This window comes from Neodiprion lecontei, chromosome 6 (genome assembly GCF_021901455.1).
Source record: "Neodiprion lecontei isolate iyNeoLeco1 chromosome 6, iyNeoLeco1.1, whole genome shotgun sequence".
Taxonomy (NCBI): Eukaryota; Metazoa; Arthropoda; class Insecta; order Hymenoptera; family Diprionidae; genus Neodiprion; species Neodiprion lecontei.
The window spans coordinates 1,777,229-1,800,016 of NC_060265.1; the positions used below are offsets into that span (position 1 = coordinate 1,777,229).

The 22,788-nt window shown below is 47.4% G+C and overlaps 3 protein-coding genes across 3 annotated transcripts in view; 2 read left to right on the plus strand and 1 right to left on the minus strand.

Moving 5' to 3' along the window:
• Nucleotides 1-22,788, minus strand: part of LOC107218698 (neurobeachin) — a 162,706-nt gene that overhangs the window by 17,714 nt on the left and 122,204 nt on the right. Inside the window, exon 38 of the mRNA XM_046743880.1 lies at nt 811-928. Coding sequence (XP_046599836.1) covers nt 811-928 — 118 coding nt within the window. The remainder of the gene's footprint in view (nt 1-810; nt 929-22,788) is intronic.
• On the plus strand, nt 7,997-9,750 carry LOC107227034 (protein mab-21). The gene has a single exon (XM_015668057.2). The coding sequence runs from the start codon at nt 8,237-8,239 to the stop codon at nt 9,332-9,334; it is 1,098 nt and encodes a 365-aa protein (XP_015523543.2). The 5' UTR covers nt 7,997-8,236; the 3' UTR covers nt 9,335-9,750.
• LOC107218697 (protein mab-21) lies at nt 15,937-17,923 on the plus strand. Its single transcript, XM_015656661.2, has one exon. It carries the CDS (start codon nt 16,191-16,193, stop codon nt 17,286-17,288), a length of 1,098 nt encoding a protein of 365 aa, XP_015512147.2. The 5' UTR covers nt 15,937-16,190; the 3' UTR covers nt 17,289-17,923.

The window sequence follows — 22,788 nt, forward strand, 5'->3', positions numbered from 1 at the left end:
TGATTAATCGACGGTATAACGCGAGAAGGAAGATAGGATCTTATTACGGATGAGGTAATATGGAAATTTTCAACTCACGAATAATTAAAGTTAACGCTGATGATTTTTTATGTTGTCAAAGCACGTGGCGATGGTGACGGTGAAAATTTTTAATTGCATTATGCTGCATCGAAACTCCCGTTGTAACGAAATATATTTAAATGATTTTACTCGCGTTGACGTACGTAATGGTTAATTTGAATTAAAGTCCTCGGTGTTTGAATTTCGATGATTTTTTTTATCAAGTTTACCGAGTTTTCGTAAAATTTCCTGCAGTTGTTCAAAAGCTGCACCGGTGCAGAGAGAAGAGAAAGTATAATCGTTTGTGTCTCGGTTATTCGAGATTCCGATATTGAACGAAGGGAAGAAGCAAGAGTTCGAGGACTCCGAGCAGATGTTGCGAAAGGATCAGAGCGAAGGGATTCGAGAGCGTATAACCGCATATGGAAACGCGGCTAGTCGAGGAACGCTGATCGGACTTAGACGAGTCGGATGACCGGGAAAAAGTTGCACGGACGACGAGCAGGTGCGTTTAATTCGTCCCCCAACCGCCCGAGATGAAATAATAAATTTGAAGACTGTAAGAAACCGTGCAATCCGCGGGTGATATTTATTAGGTAAAAACGTCGGCGATGGCACACCTCCGAGCGAGCTCTACATTCCGATCCGCGGATCTCGGCTCGGAGGCTGATAAAACGGGGGCAAGAAATCGGTCGCAGAATGTTGGAAGGTTAATTTAAAGAGGGTAAAGAAGGTGCGGCGGATACTCACTTCTGCTCGCGAGGAATATTTCTATCGCAACATTCTGGAGCAGGTAGCGACGCGAGAATATCGCACGCACCTCCGAGAAGTACCATTTTCCATGAAGGTGATCGCAGTACTTGAGGACCTGTAACAGAAGGAAAAGAAAGCGGTCGGTTAATCGTCAATGACGGCTGGGGGTAGGAAAAATGGAGCTTTTTCAAAATTTACCGATCGGCTAAAATCTCGGTTGAAAAACCGTCAGCTCCGTCTTCGATTGGTCGAGCATCGAGAGCTGAGGACCCCGGGCACTCACACACGTGAATATAGGCACGAGCCGAGGTGTGATGTGATATAGTGAACCCTCCGAGAGTCCAAGATGGCCGACCCGCGGTGGGAGGAGCCTTGCCGAGTCACGGGAATCGATCCCAGGACTCGACGTGGACCTGCGCCGAGCGAAGCGAGGTCTCCTTTCTCAGGAGGGGCGAGGGCGACCCGGAGCCGAGGGGCTTTCAATTTTGGTGGCTAATGAGAGCGCGACCTATCGGCGAGACCCGATTAAGATCCGCAAGGAATGAAATTATCAAATTATACCGAAGACTATCAAAGGCGGATGTCCCGCGTTGCGGTAGGAATAGGAACGAGGTAAAAAAAAAAAACCGCGACGACTCAACGATGCCCGGGACTTCTTGTCGTCCCGGAAAGGACGCTGCCAGCTCGGATAACCGCCGCGGTGCGTCGCGTCGTCCTGCGCAAAAAGAGGACCGTTTGCCTTATCAGGTTATTCTATCTCTCCGGCGATTGACAGCCCTTCGCGATCACTCGATCAGTGACAGAAAATCCGGATCGGACCGAACGGCCCGGCATCGCCATGTCGGGAGGTAAAAAGCTCCGGTGATGAAAAAAATGCCAACGATTCTATAAGACGCGGGATTATCATCACCGAGCTGGGACACGTGCTCGAACCCAATTAACTCCCGTCGAAGCTGCTTTAGGTTCAATCTCTTGGGGCTCTAAAACTGGCATGTGAGTTTGCAGCGCGGTTTCGACGCCCCGGGACAAAGCCCTCGACTATTCCCCGATGGGAAAACAGTCCGATGAACGACGGTAGAATTACTGTTCCATCGATGCGCTAAAGGAGTGTCGCATTTGTGTGGGTGGATTGGTAGTCCTTGATCAAGCGGTAAGTGGTAAGAGAAATTCCACGTTCCTGGCTATTCGATCGCAGCCATTGTGGCTGGTGCCTGGCACAACACGAGGGGCGTCGCGTGAGAATTACCTCACAAAAGAAGATTAAACGAGATTCAGTTGAATGCACGATCCGCGGGACAAACGGGATGAAAAACAAAGGATAACGGAGTGCAGGGGAGTGGTGGGCTCCTGAGGCCTGCAGCGCGCCCTTCTCCTCCTTCACAAATACTGCAGCGGGTTGATAAGACCCTGCGAATCATGCCGCAGAATCCATTATTCGATTCAGTCTCGAGGCGGGTAGAAGATAGGTCACGTAAGGTTGGAGATTCGAGAGGAATTAATCCGCGGCCGCATCAAGAGGGCCAATGATTTTCATCGAGCCTGGGAATCGCCACGGCGTAAAACGGACTCTGTGCTTCCGTCGTGTCTCGTTGAGTATTCGAGCCGTCGTCCTTCTCTCGATCCGTGACAAATAGGGACGAGAATGAAAATATACTACTCACGCCTTCCCGGGCGCCGCGGCGCAACTCCGCCGTGTCATTTAAATAATTCATTGTTTTCGAGAAAGTTTTCCCTTCCGAAACTTACGGGCGGTGTTCCGCACCTCCTGATCCTTGGGTGGCGGTTGCTCGGATAATGGATCTCTGCTTCCTGCTTCACCATCGGAAATATCCCGGAGCCAGGACTTTTTCACGATCAGAACCAATTCCGCGTGCGGTTTGTTTTGCAATAATTATCTACACTCGGCAGTGAAATACGCGAACAGAACTGTTGACGGTTCGTTCAGCGGCGAACAAAGGCAAAAGAGCATCGCCTCCCGGACACGTCCATGTCACTGAGTGTCAAGTGGCGGATGATTAGTGCACCCCGGAACGTAGCCGGGCTTCGGAGCAGCATGTGATGTAACAACACGTGTCTCGTTCACAGCCCCCCATAACGTACCGCACAAAACGCAGCGTCCCGCTGCTCTAGCCCTGCAACACTCGTCGCTCCTCCTCGCTCGACAGAATGGAGAACCACTTAGCAGCCCAGAGAGTCCCGCTGAATTGTGTACAACAAACAGATTAAGTGCCCCCAGAATGCCCACCCGCCCCTGTCTCGCATCAGCCTTGTCTGCGTGTGCTCGAGTATGCAGTGCGGCACTCATCCGACACCTTTGAGCGTCCCCCGGGACCTGCGGTGTTTTTTGGCAAGGCTCTCTGTGACGGGGTGGGCAGAATCGATGGACTAGCCGCAATTGCCGGGAACTCGGGATTCCGGTTGAAGGTTGACGATCGGGTACACGAGTTGGGGGGTTCGGTTTACCTGAAGCCGGCAGTTAATCGTCGGGGCGAATAGTTAATCGATGGGGGAAACGGCCGGGAACACGATTTCACTTCACGGCGGTACATGGAAGTATGGATCGATGAGGGCGCTGTCCGCAGTATGCGTCTAGGCCGTTCCATCCTTCGTCCGATCGTTCGTTTGTTACGCTGTAACCATATGTACCCACCGTCACGATTTCCCCCCTCGGTTACCCTCCCCGAGACCCGGCAATGAGTTATGTGCCTCACGTGCGTGTTCTCATACCTTTATTGCCGCATCTCACACGAGATAACGGCAGTGCGGCCGGTAACGCACAAAGGGACCACCGCGGATGGAATCACTCATCCAGAGGACGCGGATCACGGCGTGTGCTGCTCGCCTTGTGAAAGACAAATAACCGCTGCAACCCATTTCGTGACTCGCACGATGCAAGGATTCGAGAATTAAGCTCCGGAGCACCTTGTAACGCAGGGAAACCGGCAAGTGTTCGTTGTATACCTACCTCCAATTACGCGATAAAGTAGAAAGTAGGAAAAACATGCCTGCGGTTCGTTACAAAATATCATTGAACAACTCCGTTTCCATCTTTGCATATAATTATTCTCTGATTCACGCGGGGGCAGCTATATAAACGTGTGTCATAAATATTATCGGGGAAGGAATTTATAGGAGGGGTTTAATTAACTCGTACCCAATAACAAACCAACAAACAACTTAACCGTTTCCCATTTACCATAAAGTAAAAAATAAGACTGCAGCGGCTTCCGGCACCAGATGCTCCCGGCCTGGTGTCACTGCGACGTTAATTGCACTCGGTAACTACCGTCTGAATGGGGGACGACGACAGTCGTACAAACCTGACGATTAGACGTTACGAACGCCTGGAATCGCGTCTCCGTCTAACGGTAAGCGACATCAGAATTATCCGTGTCCTTTGCTTTTCGCCTAGCGTTCCGGCTGGGTCGGTTCGACGATTTTGATTTTCTCTACGGGACAAGGACGAGCCGCGTAAAACTCTCCCTGCGATTTTGAAAATAGACGGTGCAGGAGGCTGCGGAGATCAGATCACCGGCTGGCAAGGCTCAACTCTCCCGAGCTCGGGATTACTCGGGATTAGCCAAACGACGACGTTGGGTCGTTGTGATTTACAAGGGCCTGTTACCCACGAGCATCTTGGCCATCCCGGAGATCGTGCAGCGGCCGCACAATGCGCGAGTTCTCTCCGCAGGCGAAAACGAGGCGAAGAATAGAAAATAGTGGAATAATGAAAGGAGTTCGAGTCTCGAGATCAGCGCTCGCGTATCCCCCTACAAAAGACGTGTTTGCGAAACATCGAGCAGCGCGCGCTGCTCTTTTTCCAGCCCCATGGTGAAAAGACGTTGCGCGATCCATCGTCGTAATCCGAAGACTATAACATGTCACTCGACAAACTAGGCAAAGGTACGAAGCCTGCGAGACCCTCTGCACTTACCGTCAAAAGGGAGCCGCGCTTGGTGTGCTCGAAGCACTTTGTAAAAGGCAGGCAAGCGAAGACGCTGCATGCGCACGTACCGTTTAAGCGGCGTAAAACGCGCGTCAAATTACGACCCGAGTTCGACTTGTCGACCGTAACAGCTGAATTTATGATCAATCGGTGTACGTGTCTCCGTGACGGAATTGAGGAACGGTAATGGCGTCGGAATGTTTAGCCTCTCGAGTCATATGGTTCCGTCTAGTGTCGAGAATCGAGGGTTAACGACACTCCCTTAACCCTATTCCCTTCCGTCAGCTCGGACGCGGCACGCGGAGTGTGTAAATAATTCAGGGTATAAACGAATCACGCGTCCGGATGGGATGATGAAAGGCACATTTGGAGCTGGTACCCTGGCGCTGATGCAGAGCCCGGATGACGGTGTCGGAGACTGCTCCGTGGCGCAGAGTGTTTGACCCCCGAATTGTACCGCGGGGGGCGGCTGGGCGCCAGGCTCGTGAATCAAGTCATATTAGCGAAGCGCGGGGATGCGCACCCTCGGTTGTTCCTAGTGGATTGGATTTCGGTGTGCAAATTCGATTACGTTCCGCCCGTTCCCGGCGATGCAGATATTCCCGAAGCGCGAATGCACGTTTGAAATTTTTCCTGCTATCCTCCGATCACCGGGACGCTGCTTTAACATATTCAAATACATACCGGGCAGGTACGTTTACCCGATAAATTTAACGAAGGGCGACGTACCCGGCCTCTTAATGAATAAAAATTTTAATTTCGCACCGCTCGTAAAACCCGCGAAATTTACTGCTCACGGTACTGGAATCGTGACGAAAATTTGAACGCAATTAAACCGCACTGTCGCGTCTACGTTTATTTATACAAATGATATTCCGAGGTCAGCCTTGACAATTGGATCGAAATCGAATTGCCGTCACGGCATCGCTGCGCCTAATTTACAGCGTCTGAGCATGAGTAATGAATCAACATTGACAAATCACGACAATATAGATAAGGTCGCATTACAATTGTGTCACGAATAATATTGTTCGTTGGATCAACGAACACTGACGCAAGCGAATGTTCGAAACATTCTGATTCCAGTGCGCCAATCAGGCGTCCCGAGAAAGTTAGATACTAGCGAAATTCTGGATTGCCAATACAATGTCGGAATATACCTTCCGGGTTCTCAAGGGTCTTTGAAATAATATACTTTCAGGTATTTCGGGACCTTCCGGACCATTGTCTTTTCAAAACTTATGACGAGTTGTACAGATCAAAATGTATTCGAAGGTGATTCAGGCTACTCGAAGTCTACGAGAAGTCCGATGGAGCGGTTCTTGCCAAATTCAGGAGTACGCAAAACATGGTTGTGACGCCTACCTGCGTGCAATGTCGACGTTGAGTTCTCATCGCCGCAGATCGTAGTCTGCTTCTCATGCCGATGTCGAATATTCAAATGATCCTTCTTTCAGCGGAGTTATCGGACGAGGTGCGTGCACCGCATGCTCGATGATCGCGGTGGCATTTCGCGATTACAATACCCAGAGGTGTACGTCTGCCGTTCGGAACTCCGAGAAGGTGTGCATTCGTCCACGTACCGCCTACGCACATCGTTCGTCACATGGATAAGCCAGAGGCGCAAGGAGGGTACGTGATACGCGGGCTTTTATGCCGATGCCCGATCTGCACATCTTTAAATAGCGATCACGTCATATACCCCGGACAACAACGAGACGAGCAGGTTTATTTACGAGAATACAACTTCCTAATCTGCAGGGGATCAAGTGCCCGGTAAAGCTGTTGCAGACGCCACCGGTTGACCCTGGACGAATTTGAAAGCTCCGGGATCGGAATTCGTTACAGAAACGCTTTTCCATCGACTGTTACGAATTTTGGAAGTAAGCGAGAGCAATTCGGTCGGCCTTTGACGAGGTCAACGGTATGTAGATTTTAGAGATGGTAGGTATCGGACGGTACGCGCGTATATGAATATGGATTTGACGTATCGTTGGAAGTGAAAGAAGACCGTTGTGAATCGTTTGTTGTAAATTCGGGAAAACGGAAAGAGAAGATATAGCTTCAAATTTCTTGCCCGTCTATAACGCAGCGTGGAGAGGAGTTTCCAAGAAATAAGGACCGTGTGCGCTATGCAGCAGTGCATTCTTGGGTACAGATATAATCGTCAACGTTCGTTCGTTCCTCGTTCGGTCCGGACTCGTGGGTAGGTATACGAGATACTTTACATGACGTAATTTTATATAAATGAAATCCGAGAGGCTCTGCTCTTTTTACATGTATATATAAAAGAAGCTGTAGTAGAAGAGAGTGAAAAAAGAAAGGAAAATGATGCGCGGTTGAACGATGCCGTGCTCCGAGATCGTCTCCTGTGTTCAGCGCAGTGCACGTAAAAATTTAAAAGGATAATTTCACGCTTCACTAGGCAGCGGAACCTTTGAGGAAGATCCGTTTCGAAAATTTCGTTGCTCGATTTTCGTTGGTTCGGGATCACTTAGCGTTACCACCGCGGTAGTCCGATACTTCTTGATCCGCGTAGGTATTATCATATTTGGAGAAAAAACCACTCGCGGGTACAGTGTCCGCGGAAGAAGAGTATTAAAAGTAGAATGAGTTGAAATAAATCTTCAAACAAGTACCTGAGGACGAAAGTCTTGTGTACTCGCTTACCGATACAATTCACGTGCGGCGCATGAAGTCCTGCAATAAAACGATAACGTGAACATCTCGCATCCATTTGCATGTAAACTTACGGACACAGGTAGCGATAATACGGCACGCGATCCTCCTCGTAAAGATGCAAAATTATTCGCAGCTCGAATGATGCAGTCTTCGACGATGGTCTGAAAATTTCGCGATTGCATTATAACCGAAGTGAAATTACACGACTGTTAAAAATCCCGCTGAATGAGAAAAACGCATCGCGAAACCTGGCAGCGCGACTGTAAGTGAAAGGGTCCGAAATTTGTGGAAGGACATCAATACCTGTACCTGAGGGTTGTCGGGAGATCGGAACAAGTGACAGATGCTGGTATTTCGGTGCTGGCGCTCTGTGGCATGTAATTCCGGGAGAGCATCCGGGGGCGTGGCGTTCCACGCGCACACTCGCGACGCTCGGCGTCGGGAGGCGGTGCCGACGCGTCAAAAGTTTGCCCCCACGTCGGCGCGTTGAAATCGTAGCGCGGGGCGAACGCTCCGTGCCGGCGACAGCGCACCTGCCAAAGAGACTCAGTGGTCCTCCGGTCGCTGGCGTCGCTATCCAGGTCGCAAACTCGACCCGCACGCGTCTTCCTCGGATTTGCGTTACACGGTCGTCATGACGGCGACGAGCGCCTCCAGCCTGTGGCTGACCTGAGGCGAACCCTGACGGGGATTCCGGCTGCAGGCGAGGTGATCAGATGAAGGAGAGGAAGAAGAAGGAGAGAGAAGAAGAAGAAGAAGAAGAAGGTCCTCCACGGAATCGCGAGACCCGAAGAGATGTTGGTACCGCAGGACATGATGGCGGCCCAGTCGAAGATGCTCTACCAGATAAACAAGTACTACGGTGAACGGGTGCAGGCGCGAATGGTCCAGATCCAAAAGACCATTCGAGAGGTGTGCAAGGTGGTGCAGGACGTGCTGAAGGAGGTCGAGGTCCAGGAGCCACGGTTCATCTCCTCCTTGACGGAGTGCAACGGGCGGTACGAAGGGCTGGAGGTTGTCTCGCCGGGGGAGTTCGAGGTCGTTCTGTACCTGAATCAGATGGGGGTCTTCAACTTCGTCGACGACGGTACTTTGCCGGGGTGCGCGGTCCTGAAGCTCAGCGACGGCCGAAAGCGTTCGATGTCGCTCTGGGTCGAGTTCATCACGGCCTCCGGCTATCTGTCGGCCCGAAAAATTCGCTCGCGATTTCAGACCCTCGTAGCTCAGGCCTGCGACAAGTGCGCCTACAGGGACTCGGTGAAGATGATCGCCGACACGACCGAGGTCAAGCTCAGGATCCGGGAACGATACGTCGTGCAGATCACGCCGGCCTTCAAGTGCTCCGGCGTCTGGCCGCGGTCGGCGTCGCACTGGCCGATTCCCCACATTCCCTGGCCTCATCCCAGCCACGTGGCCGAGGTCAAGACCGAGGGCTTTGACCTGCTGTCGAAGGAGAGCGTCGCCATGCAGGGAAAGCAGTCCGCGATGGAAGGCGACGCCTGGGTGTTGTCCTTCACCGAGGCGGAGACGCGGCTGTTGCAAGGCGGTTGCCGTCGGCGGTGCCTGAGCATCCTCAAGACCCTCCGCGACCGGCACCTAGACCTGCCGGGCAACCCGGTGACCAGCTATCACACGAAGACGCTGCTGTTGTACGAGTGTGAAAAACACCCCCTCGAAGCCGAGTGGGACGAGGCCTGCCTCGGCGATAGGATAAACGGCATTTTCTTGCAGCTGATATCCTGCCTGCAGTGTCGGAGATGTCCGCACTACTTCCTTCCGAACCTCGATCTATTCAAGGGCAAGTCGCCCAGCGGACTGGAGAACGCTGCTAAGCAAGTGTGGCGACTTACTCGCGAACTTCTGACCAATAGTCGGGCTCTCGAGCACCTCTAGTAGCGTCAACGAGTACAATAATTTATATGTATATAAACGTCAGTTCAACGTCAATACCGCATGGATTTCTGAGATTACGCGTTCGTGCTTTCGGACGTGTAACGAAATCGCTTCGTTAAAATTTGCGCTTTGTGACGTGGGGCGTTCTTTACTAATTTTAATTTATTCCGCCCGACGAGGAACTTCATTCCCTGCGATCTGGTTTACAAGTGCCAGTTTTTAATACCGTACTGTAACTATTCTGCGTCAACGTGTAGACACACCCTGCAAAAGCTATGCTACAACTTGTTCGTGAATCTTCGTACTATACAATAAAGCGTAATGTGATTTGTTATCGATTACTACCACTATACCATTTATCCTTACTATGACGTCATTACATGTATTATTAACAGTTGATCACGCATTTCTATACCCATTAAGGGGGCTTTCCAGTGTGACAGCCCGAAAAATCGCTGTTTTTCGCGATTTTTTTTTTTAAAGAAAAAATAATCTAATCGGTCTGGTTTTTTTTTTGTATATTAATTGGGTATTGAAGAATACAAAACAATTTTTTAAAGATCGATTTATTTATTAATTATTATCTATAAAAATGATGAAACAATTGTTGCAGAAAATGCACTTGGATGTGGTGGCCACATTGGGGGTCACAATTTTGATCTGAGACAAAAAACACAAAAAGATTATTGATCGGTATATAATTGGCTTTCGTGCTATGGAAGCTTTTTTCTTTTTTTTTTTTTTTGCAAAAATGGCGCCGGTTTGAACAAAAAGTATCGATTTTAGCATTTTTTTTTGGCAGTTTTTTTTACAAAAAAATAGGAAGATGTCAAAAAAAAAAAAAAAGCTTCCATAGCACGATAAACAATGACGTTAAGAATATTGTGTAAAAAATTCAACTCGATAGCTTTAAAACTCTGCCCTCCAAGTTGGCCACCGTTTTGAAAAATGCTGTTTCGAGAAAAACGCGTTCAAAGTTTCAAGTGAGGAAATTTTAGGTAAATCGTTTACTTACGGTCAATCAGCGATGCCAGGTCCATACAATATCCCTTCTGCTTCTTCGAAAAGATCGTGCTCAATGGATTGTTCAATCCGACGAGCTGTCCTCGCCTCTTTGCTATCCAGGGACGCCCGGCGGTTTGCTTGGGTGATGCGCGCATTCTTGTATTTAGCGGCGAAATCTGCGGCGCTCGGCCCTATCGTGCATCCCATCGTCTCCAAAATTTTTAAAATTGGGTCGTAACCTTCATTGAAGGTGCACACAGCACACTGCGTAGCGATTTCTACTATCTGCTTGCCGCAGAATACGTGCTTTGGGGCTAGTTGCCACACACAGTGATTGAAGCTCTCGTTATTATTTTGAGTGTTCGCGCCCGTACATCGTTCTAAGAGATCCTCCGTTGTTAGATCATCGTAAATCGGTTTTAAAACTTGTTGTACGTCTTCGTCGAGTGCTGGTGGATGGGTGTACTCCTCTCCTGTGGCCTCGGCCTTGCGCCATTCGCAACACGAATCTTCTCCCGGAGGGCAATACTCATGCTGAGGATTTTCATCAGTTGAGCTTTTGTGATGAAATGTAGCCCATATGGCTTTCCTCATATTTTCCACGGAATTGGAATTTCGACGAACTGCCAAGCCATAATATTCCGAGAGATTTGTCAATAATTTTAACGTCAATTGCGCTCTTTTCGGTTCAACAGCAGTGTTTTTTGTTTGATTTTTTTTAGTTTTCGGAGAACTCGAACGAGATCCTTTTTTTTTCGGTTCACTCTCCATTGCCTTGTCTTCGATTTGATTTTTGGCCTTTTTTAGTTGAACTAACCTTTTTCTTGCTTCGTTTCCCCTTTTATATACTCGCTTTTTCACGTGCAAAACGCATTCCTTTTTTTTTACCGTCAAATCGTCACCGTACGGCTTGGCTTCTAATAACATCTTGAATGTTTTTGTATCGCCGTCTCCTATATAGAAACCGTATTTCGCGTTGTGCAATTCTTCTGATCTCTTGAATACTTCGATTATACCGTCGACTTCCATTTTTCCCGCGCTGCCTTCGTGATTGACGTTGCATTCGGATTCATGCGTCTCAGACCACGCCTCGTACTCGGTTGTTCCCTCTTGTCCTTTCCAGAATACACAAGCCTTGCAGAAGCTTGATTTGACAGCAACATCCAAAACTTTGTTGGTATATTTTCCAATCACGGACACGATACCCATGCGCGACGTGAAACCGCGTTTCGACCACGATCCATCACCGGACACCGTCAGAATATCGCCCCGATTTTCTGCTTCCAAAGTTTTTTCCTTCTCTTCGGTACCTGCTTTTTTCACGACGGCCTCGTATATTGATTTCGCTGCAATCTGCAGGATTTTTACGATTCCATAATAGGTGTTATTATTGAAGTTTGCAGTTAAATCCATCAAGGCGATAAAATTTCTAATGCCATTTATGCCGATGCCGACCAATCGCATGACAAAGCAGAAACGACGATTGATTTCATAAGCATTTTTTATCAAAGGACAAGAATCTATCTCGGCCGGATCTGGACACGAACACTGAACACAAATTTTAAAGCCCAATCCGCGAATCGATTTTTTAAAAAACTTCACGTCGCTATTACACTTTTTGCACTTCAACAGTTCCTGAAGAGCGCCGAAAACCAAAAAGAACTCCAAAATCACGTAGCTAAACGTTTGATCGATTCGGACTTCAAACTCTGGACTCTTTTTCAAGATTTTTGCTGCCGAAGTGCTCGCAAACGTTAGATTCGTTTCGATATCGTGTCGATTTGTTCCCTTGAAACCACCGGATCTTTTTCGTCTATTTCGCGGATGTCCGCTTCTCGAGCCTTTTCTATCCTGCCACGCACATTCCTCTTTCGTACATCTATCCATTTTGAATGTCGAAATCGAACTGAACGACGAGCAGGTAGGACGTACATGAACTTGGCTCGCTAATTATCGAAAATATGAAATCGGACTATTGCATAATTTGCCGTCAATTAGCCGGAAATTAGTCACGCCTTATTATTTTGTCGCACCCAATTAAAAAAAAAAAAGCGGATGGCGTGCTAAATTCTAAAGACATCCGGTTTTGTATTTGAAAATTGAGTGCGACAAAAACAAAAATTCGACGACTAATTTGCGGCTTATTTGCGGCAAATTATCAACCTAATCAGAATCACTCATGGTGCTCGCTGTGCGTTATTTTGGTAGTTGGCGGGCTAAATTCTTGAAAAATCAGAACGCCATCCGCTTTTGTTTTTGAAAATTGAGTGCGACAAAAACAAAAGTTCGACGACTAATTTGCGGCTTATTTCTGGCAAATTATCAACCAAGTCAGAATTACGAATGATGCTCGCTGTGCGTTATTTTGGTGGATGGCGCGCTAAGTTTTTGAAAAGTTAGCACGCCATCCGTTTTTTTTTTTTCAAAATTGAGTGCGACAAAAAAATAAATTGCGCGACTAATTTACGACTAATTAACGGCAAATTATGCAATAGTCCGAATTCACATTTTCGACAATTGGCGAGCCAAGTTCATGTACGTGCAGGTAGGAACGAGACAATAGAAATAACAGTCGCACGGGCAGACGGCCGACGCGGCAGCTGTAGCGCTCCGTTGCCTTCTACCAAGAAATGCTGTACAGTAACCGAAATAATCTGAATTTCGGCATGAAAATTTCAGGGAATATTCGGAAGAGTGTATACTATTCGATAAAGCAAAAAAAAAAAAATCGATTTTTTGAAAATTTCACACTGGAAAGCTCCCTTAACATGCGGCCCTTATAAATCCTCAAAGAGATTCTACGCTACCGCGTATATATTGTTGACTGTAAATAGTTTTTTTTCTATATTACTAAATTTTATATTTGAAAGGAAAAGAAAATTATTTATTTGTTAAAATTAAACCTTTATATTTGCAAACAATAAAATTGTATATACGTACCGAGCAATTAAGTAACGCATTTACTTGAAAAACAATTTCCCATAAACCATTTACAGCTCACTAATTAAGTATTATTATACCGATGTAGAATGAATTTTATTACTATGTTTCTCGCACGATTGGCAATGATTGGTTTGAAAAAAAAAAATTGTTTCCTATCGACGAATCGTCCATAAAACACAGACCTTATCTCCCGCGTAACGCAATTTATTTCACCATAAATAAGGAGCGGCGATCGGTTTCATCGGAAGACGAGAATAAAAAATTCTTTCCGTATAGTCGTATGGCATTCGACAAACACCTGTTGGAAAAGAAACAAGAAATTTACATGCAGCGCGTTGGCGGGCTGTATTTGAAAATATAATGACGGAATAGAGATAGGTGACTCTTTTCTCTTTTTGTTTCCCCAGGTCTGTGTGAAAAGTTGAAAGTCGATGCATGTCGAAACTCAACCTTTCTAAAAAATGATCTTTAGCACAGCGATGAATTGCAAGAATTTCGATGATTTTTCGACAGTTTTCATTTTCGCGTATTAAATAATAATGCGGTGAATGATGCCAAGTTTCACTCTGAGAGCGGGGGAAGAGAGCAAAGCTTCAATTAGGAGTCTTGGATGTTTAATCTTGGCGACGTTTCTTTTTCTTTCCCATATTTTTTTGTACCTCGCGGTCAATTATAATAATTTACTAGAACGACGCGACGTTAGCGAAGATACGTGACATTTGGATTTCCACCATGGGAGATGTAGGCATTCTTGTAAACGACGACGTGAAGTAGTTGCCTTCTGTGTTTAACTGGAGGTCGCTACCAGTTATTACCTGGTTTTCGTTCCCTCCCAAAGTCTTAATGAGTGCTGATAATTATCCCGCTGTATGGAGACGGTTACGTACAACGAGTGTCGACTAAGACTGAATTAAAGATTTTTATCAGAACCCAGGCTCAAGACATTATACGTTCCGTTTTACCTCTGTATTTCTATATTCCAACCATCCGAGAACCCCAGGAAGAAGAGGAACTGTTTCATTCGTTAATTTATCGGATACCCGATGCCCAGCCTGGCGCCCACCATTAAAACGACCTGTTCGTTGGTTCTCGTTGTTTCAGGAATTCTTTCCTCGTCATTAAAATTACCTTATTAGCGTCGAACTCACTTCCCCGTGCGAAGAGAAGCACGGGCACAAAGAACCTACGAGAATCGGGTCCCTTTTTTTCTGATCTGTCTGTAGATACGCGGGCAGTCAGTTATTTTTTGTAGTAAAGGCGATCCTGAATCTGAGTGAAGGATGAAATCTCGATATCTCTAGGTGAATCACATTCCTTGACTCAAATTATTAAAACCTGCAAGAAACACGCTACATAAAATACTCAGAAGCATCGTGTAAAATTTTATTTCAGAGACCGCACCGTGCGATTTCGGAAATTCCATACCCTGAATATTTACCAGAGTTGTTTCAAACGCGCGTGGTTAACAGACACGTCGAACTGGCTCGTACCTCCCGCGTTAACATGGACAGACACTTTTATGACTGCAATAAACACGTGGATGAAGACAAGAGTCGAACGTTAGTCAGCACTATAAACCAACGATCAGTTCGAGATTGTCTTTAACAAATTACGGGCCACATAGCCAGAGCAGTCAAGAAAGCAAAGAGAGACTTTCAGGTTTACCACCCCAACGAATGACCGAAGAACGAGACCTTCTTCCACATCCATGACCCGTCGGATTGTTATATTAGGAGAGATCGCTGACCGCTTTGTTCCTTCATCGTTGATCATGGCCATAGAAAAGTGAATACATCACGTGATTAAATCTTGACTTCGAAATAACTTCGATACTTTCACTCTGCAAAATGTACCGATCTTGCACATCGGACCATCTCTCTGTGTCGACCAGTTGAAAATCCTATAAATTGTCGTGCTCGCTGATCCATAGTAGCCGAAGGATCGTAGGGGCAGCATGCTTTTACTTTTCCTCAAACTACCAGAAGTGAGCAATAACAATTCTCTGACTAGAACAATTTTTGAGCATCAAAGTTAGATTATTCTTCCATGAGATTTTACTTTGAACGGTGTTTTCCAAGCTGGAGTCAGACGAGGAGCTGATCTATAGAGTTTCAGGCAAAGGACTACAACTTATCTTGACGAATTCTAGCGTACTGCAATAAGATTTCCGAGATTTTCACAATTTTCGTTCTGGTTTCCAGTTAACGCCTCGACGGAGATCATCTACAATTTCTATAAACTCGACGATCATTGAGTTCAGCACTTTTGAATAACTTGCGAGAGCTGCTCGTGAGGTGAAAACAAAAATCACATAGGCGTAGGTATTGCTCGGAATGAAAGCCGAGTCCAACAAGAGTATTTCGGAACGGTGTTAGGGTGAAGTCGAAGATCCGGTAAATAATTCGTTGCAGAAATAAGAGACACGCATCGTGCCCTCACGCGTGGCGGGCAGTATAGTGTGCGTAATATCGTAAGGGGGAGGACGACTAGACGTTCAGGTCTCCGGATCGATCGCGGTAGGCGGTTCCGAGGGGGCGTCGGACGCCGAACGGCGTTCGAGGATTGGCGGTTCGCCGGCGTCGAGTAGGGACGTCGGGTTCGGTCTCACCTGCCTCTCGTCCCTCGGTAGAGGAGGCAGAGGTAGAGTCGGCGAGAGGTGGCAGCCGCAGTCCTCATTCCGCTCCAGCGTCGAAGACGTGTCCGTAGCCGGCGATCCACCGATTTCAAGAGCTCGCGCGTCGTCGTCCGTCGCGACGTGGCCGTTCGGCTCGCCGCCGAGGGTAGCAGGATTTATTGGATAAGTTCGTTCGTCGAAGCGTCGGTGCCCGGGCGCAGGATGCGGTGACTGTCAGTGGCGACGGAGAGATCAGCGGTTCGAGCCCTTGAAGCGAAGAGCGACCGATCCAGGATGCTGGTTCCGCCTGACATGCTGGCGGCCCAGTCGAAGATGGTGTACCAGATAAACAAGTACTTCGGCGAGCGGGTCATGACGCGGAAGAGCCAGGTGACCAAAACCATCCAGGAGGTATGCCGGGTCGTCCAGGACGTGCTGAAGGAGGTCGAGGTCCAGGAGCCGCGGTTCATCTCCTCCTTGACGGACTACAACGGCCGCTTCGACGGCCTCGACGTCATATCGCCGACGGAGTTCGAGATCGTTATATATCTGAATCAGATGGGCGTCCTAAACTTCGTCGACGACGGTACTTTGCCGGGGTGCGCGGTCCTGAAGCTCAGCGACGGCCGAAAGCGTTCGATGTCGCTCTGGGTCGAGTTCATCACGGCCTCCGGCTATCTGTCCGCCCGAAAAATTCGCTCGCGATTTCAGACCCTCGTAGCTCAGGCCTGCGACAAGTGCGCCTACAGGGACTCGGTGAAGATGATCGCCGACACGACCGAGGTCAAGCTCAGGATCCGGGAACGATACGTCGTGCAGATCACGCCGGCCTTCAAGTGCGCCGGACTCTGGCCGCGGTCGGCGTCGCACTGGCCGATTCCCCACATTCCCTGGCCTCATCCCAACATCGTCGCCGAGGTGAAGGCCGAGGGCTTCGACATGTTGTCGAAGGAGTGCATCGGACTGCAGGGAAAGCAATCGGCGATGGAAGGCGACGCCTGGGCTCTGTCCTTCATCGACGCGGAGAATCGGCTGCTGCAGGGCGCGAGTCGCAGACGGTGTCTGAGCATCCTCAAAACCCTCCGCGACCGACACCTAGACCTGCCAGGCAACCCGGTGACCAGCTATCACATGAAGACGCTGCTGTTGTACGAGTGCGAAAAGCATCCTCACGAGGCCGAGTGGGACGAGGCTTGCCTCGGCGACAGGATAAACGGGATATTCCTCCAGCTGATATCGTGTCTTCAGTGCCGACGGTGTCCCCACTATTTCCTACCCAACCTGGACCTCTTCAAGGGCAAATCGCCCAGTGGACTTGAAAACGCTGCTAAACAAGTGTGGAGACTTACGAGAGAGTTGCTAACAAACAGCCGTGCCCTAGAAAAGTTGTAGTAGAATTAAACGAAAGGAAACGGGAAACGAAATGGAAGTTTATCCGAACAGTGTCGCCGCTTAGTTCTCGTCCTTCTCGTCCTTCTCGTCCTTCTCGTCGTTCGTCTTCGCGTATGCGTTATATATTATTATTACATAATAATAGGGATCCCGGCAATATTAGGTATATGTGATTCAACTGTGTTTCCGTGTCTAACATTATCGTGCCATATAATAATATAACGAGTCGTGCAAATGACGCTCTAGTTTTCCTCTTCCATTTTCGTTCATGTTCAAGTTGATATAATGTACACTTACATGTTCGCACAGACTGCAGGGTGAAAAATAATTGAAACACGCCTTGTCTAAGTGAGTGTCACCGGCAAAAACTCTTGTGTGTTTTATGAATTGTGCAGAGATGAAGAGAAACGTTCGTTCCTCGCGCCAAGTATATAGATATACCTATAAACAAAACAGGAAAGAAAGAAACACGAAAAGCGTATATATACATGTTAGTATATATAAGTGTGTACGTAAAAGTCTGCCATCAATCGCGTATCGCTTTGTACATAGTTTAACATTACACATTAGATATTATAGAGATATTTATTGATCTGTAACAAAAAATAATAACTGCAAAATATATAGTAATATTTATATGAAAAATCATAATACCTGAGTGCAACGCGTTATAGAAAAATTATTTCACCGCCACAACCTATATCGTATCGTTAACACTCTCGTTTCCCTATTTTCTGTTACTTTTCTTCACGTCATAACGGCTCAGAAAATCAATTCGACAGAAGTCAAGCACGGGAACGACGACCATTCGTATAAGATAGTAGGAATATACATCTTTTTTTCTCTTCTTTTTGCAAAACGATTAATGTGCGGTCAGACGTAAGAAGCCAGGTCGAAATACGTTCAGAACTCGTTCAAAATTCGAACATACAATAATTTAGCGAGCCTACGAGACATTCAAGTACGAGAGGATATTTATCTGCATATTCAAATTTGAGGTGTACCGGTGTAGAGTAGAGATCTGACTTAATCCGTGCGAACGGAACTAACGACCAACCGCTGAGATAACGCGAACGACTTTTGGACGAGTCGTAAACTTGTCGGACATTCGGAATTTCCGACTAAACTGCGACTGCCTCGCGATCCTACAAGATTTTCGCCAATGACTAGCTCCGAAATCATTGCAGCCTGATATAATCATCGCGAATGATTTGCAGATTGAAGGTACGCGATATGAACACCGTTTTCTTTGACTACCTGAGAGTGACGACCGTAATTTCACAGTTTGATTTGCCCAATTACATGGATACTATTGCCTTACGGGTATCTAATCTTGATCTGCACCGATATGGTAAAAAGTTGCAAAAACCGCGGAGATATTACCATTCGATGTGAACGCTAGTTATTACATTTTTCCGTCATTACGGAAACGGCTAGGCTATGTTGAATCGCGCGGTGGCCACGACGAGGCGCGTTTTGTTTTACTCAGGACACTTGCCGTCGGTGATTTCAATTGCACGGCCCAGGCTGGCTGGCCTACAACGAGCTTCCCATAACTTATTACAAAAAAACTAAAAACAAAACAAAAAAAAAAACAACCACCCATAGTCCGAATATTCAAATTTAACGTATTTTCGCAAGCTTTAGCTCTAGGCAATTGAGCAATCCACCTTAGTCAGTCAATTTTAAATATTTACGAGTTTTTTTCTTTGATGTAAATCTCTGCAGGTTATAATGGAATATTTTTTTAAAACGCTAAAGAATTCTAAGAGAATGTTCATTCGGTGTGAACGAATGCAATGAGTTAGGAACTGTTCTTTTTTTTTTTGAACGTCTTCTTTTCTATCTCTTGTTCAGATTTCCTGACACAGTCAAGCTGTCAATACAGAATTCGAGCTCTGCGTCTCATCGTCAGTCTAGTTCTATTGTTCTCTATAATATCGTTACAAAGACTTGGAGGAGGTTATTACCCACGAGTTTACGTTTGACGGGGGGAGGGATTAAATTCCAGGGGTTGGTTAATGTTTGACGAAACACGCGAGACAATATTGATCTATCGCAACAACCAGCGTTTTCCAAGCCGTGCCAAGAGAGTTGCCGGCTTCACTCTGTCACACATCGTAAAGAAAATCTCGAAAAGTTTTAATCTAATTCTCCTCTATAAATTACGGAATATTATACAGCGGGGGTAAATTTTTGTTTTTTTAATTGCGAAACACCCGATTCAAGATTTGTGCAGCTGCAATGCTAGCCTCTGGCAGTGCCACGCCTAAAGTCACAGTTTCTTCGTACAAGCAAGCGGATAACCAAGCCGATTTAAGCATGCTCACGATCTGACATATTGCGCAAGTTTAACACGTGCCCACGACGTTACGTGGTTTAGGAATATCAAATGAGAAAGTACGGAACGTGACTCGATCCGAGTTCACGTGGACCCCGCGCGATAAAGATTCAGGCCCTTCAGGCCCAAAATCTTGCCTCGAAGTAATTAATTCTGCGTTCGCCAGAGTCAACCGCTGCAAAGGCGACTCGTAATCAGTCACTTGCGTGCAAACATGTAACAGAAGATTGATGTTTCAGGAATGCGAACATAGTTGTAAATTTCCCAGCGCAGGGTGAAGTCGGTTTCCATCAAAACTAATTGGTACTGTGGCCGCGTGATTTTTACGAGGACCGGTGTAATTTGCGGTGAAAAAAAGGAGAAGAAAAAAGAAAGGAAAATCAGGAATAAAAGTACACGTTTATTTTCTAATTCGAATTCCTCAACTCGTTTATATTATACCGTGTAATGTGTGAAATTTGAATAAATTGAGACATGTATACACACGGCACCTGTCCTAATCACGACGTCACACAAATTTTAACTCATAGAAAAATCAGGCTATATTTCAATCCTGTTTACGTGATTACTTGTTTTTTTTTTTTTTTCTGCGGTGCACGATTCTCATTCGAACGTCTGGAAGACATTTTTTTCTCATTACCGCACAAACAACACCAGCTCGGCAAGAGGTGGTCATCAAGATGAGTACGAAGAAAAGAGAATAAAAAAAAAAATAAAAACCGTAAGTAGATATCAAGTTACACGGGAGGTCGCGGAATTTTTAATGGCCGCTCGACGTACGTGCAACGGACGACGGATAAGCCAAGTCGGGTTAATCTCGGGTTTGAAAAACAAAGGGAAAGGTGGAGAAGGTCCGAGACCAGGGCCTTAATGAGACGCTCGGGCAGCGATAAGACCCGGCAAAATTCCTGTCCCTGGCCCCGTGCAGGGACCACCGCTCAGTCTTATTGCCCCGAAGAAGGTTGGACCCGACTCGGCATAAACTTGGCGGCTTTATCTGCCGTTTTATAGCGTCGCGTCCTGTCGGAGTCGCGGGGAAGAGGGGAGAACGGATCGGGCCCTCCCTCCCCCCCCCCCCCCCCCCTCACCCCGCGCCAATTACAATGTTTGTTTTCGCGGATTCCTCGCACTCTTTGTTTCGTTACCGCTCCCTCTGCCCGTGTGTGCCTCTACAGACAAGCATGGACACCGTCGAACACGCGAGATAATCTATGGCGCCGCCAAACTCGAAAGGACCCTGATATCCCGAAGGGTCCGCCCTGATCTGCGGATAGAGGAATCTTATAGCCCATAAGGTTTCAGCTGTATAGAAGGAACTGGTCCCATCATTTACATATACCCTTATATACACCGACGCTGCGGCGTCTCGACTCTTCTTTCTGTCCTTTCAATTCTTCTCGTCCTTCCGATCTCCGGGAGACTTTGGCTGTTTGCAAATTTCTGCGAAATAATCACCGAGTCGTTTCTCCGGGGACTTGTTTCACGGATAATTATATCATTATCATAATCGTCGTCGTCTTCGTCATCGCCGTGGTCTCCGTCTTCATCCGCGTCGGTTTTCTCGATTCGCGAATCGCGCCGCGAGTTTCTAACGCACGAATCCGTGGCTCGGAGCCCCGAAGTACGGAGAGACCGGCGTGCCTACCTATGCTCGTTATTCTAATTGATCCTGTGAGCTCTTATTACCGAGACTCCCTTCAGGCCCCACGGCCAAGTCGACGACTAAGACTCACGATCAAACGGGTCCGCGTAATTGGTAGTTGCTCCTCGCGTCTTCCCTCACCAGCGGGCATACAACCGTTCCAACGATTTTCGCAAACATGTCAAGAGCCTGCGATGCACGCAGCAGCTCCTCGTTATGCAAACGGGCTCGAGGAATCGGGCCGGAATTTTCACCCGGAGCGCGGTTACAAAGATTGGCGGGAATGGCCCATTAGCTGTTCTTCATTATTCAACGTTCGTCTTTCGTTTTCTTCAATTTTTTATCTCGCTCTCGCTCTCTCGCTTTTCCTCCTCGCATTCCGCACCGCAGGCAGGAATCCCATGTGCGCCAGGGTCCCTTTAGCGCTACTTGATCGCACTTCCTTGCACCATCACCGCCACTTGTGTAACACCACCGGAGTCAAGGGTGCCTAGGGTCCTCGGGTGTTTCCAAGTGGGCGCGATCGTGGCGTGGTACTACCGCCAAACATTACAGACACAGGTTTATGGCCAAAACCACTCAAGAATATATCGCTCCGTGGGTAATGCCTGGTGTTCAGTGATTAAATATTCACACTTCGAGGCGACCGCCCGGCTCGAAAACTCACCCTGGGTAACACAAGGAGTGGAAAAACTTCTCGAGATTCTTTTCGGAGCGAGGAGTTTTGCAATGACAAATTTATTTAGGATCTCGATCGTGTTTTCCGGTTAAAATGTTTTCAGAGAGCATCTTATTACCAACCTCCGGATGTTTTGTCGATCTTGATTTTGTTACGTGGTAATAACGGGCAGATTTCGAGCCGAGTAAGTATCAGCACGGTTCCAAACCTCTCTTCGGGATGAAATTTCGTCGAGTGACGTCTAGGCCGATTCTTAATCTCAAAGACGGAGCTCCGAGGGTCCGCACTTCTAGAGCAATTAGGCGCATGGTCTGTCGTTATCTTCTTCCTCGGGCAATTAATGGCGATTAGACGCGTTTGTCGGCCCGGGAAATTGCCGCACGCGGTATAAAACGCGGATAAGAGCGATAAGGAGGGAGGGTGACGACAGTCTGCGGTTCGACGATGAGAAAGCGAGGGAGAATCGGGTGTCACGGCTGCAGGGGCATCCGGTGATCTGGTTTCTGTCCTCCCTGGGCGCTGCAGTTTTTCGGTGCACACCGAAACCGCTCTCTCGTGAGTTGCGACACGCATAACCGGAGGAGAGGCGCAGGCGAAGACGTATTCGACCAAATGCGTTGAAACCTGCTTCACTAAATTACACCCGGTGCAGCTCCGACGCTTTTACAAAAAATCATCACGGCCTCGAAGACTTTGTGACCGGTCTTTTACCTCACAAAACGATCAATCCTACTGGGAGGAATTTTTTTCTCTCGATATTTGACGCGGACCAGATTCAATCTGAAGTAGAATTTTATCAACGGGGCGCACGGGTTTGTTTCATACTTTTGTAGAAATA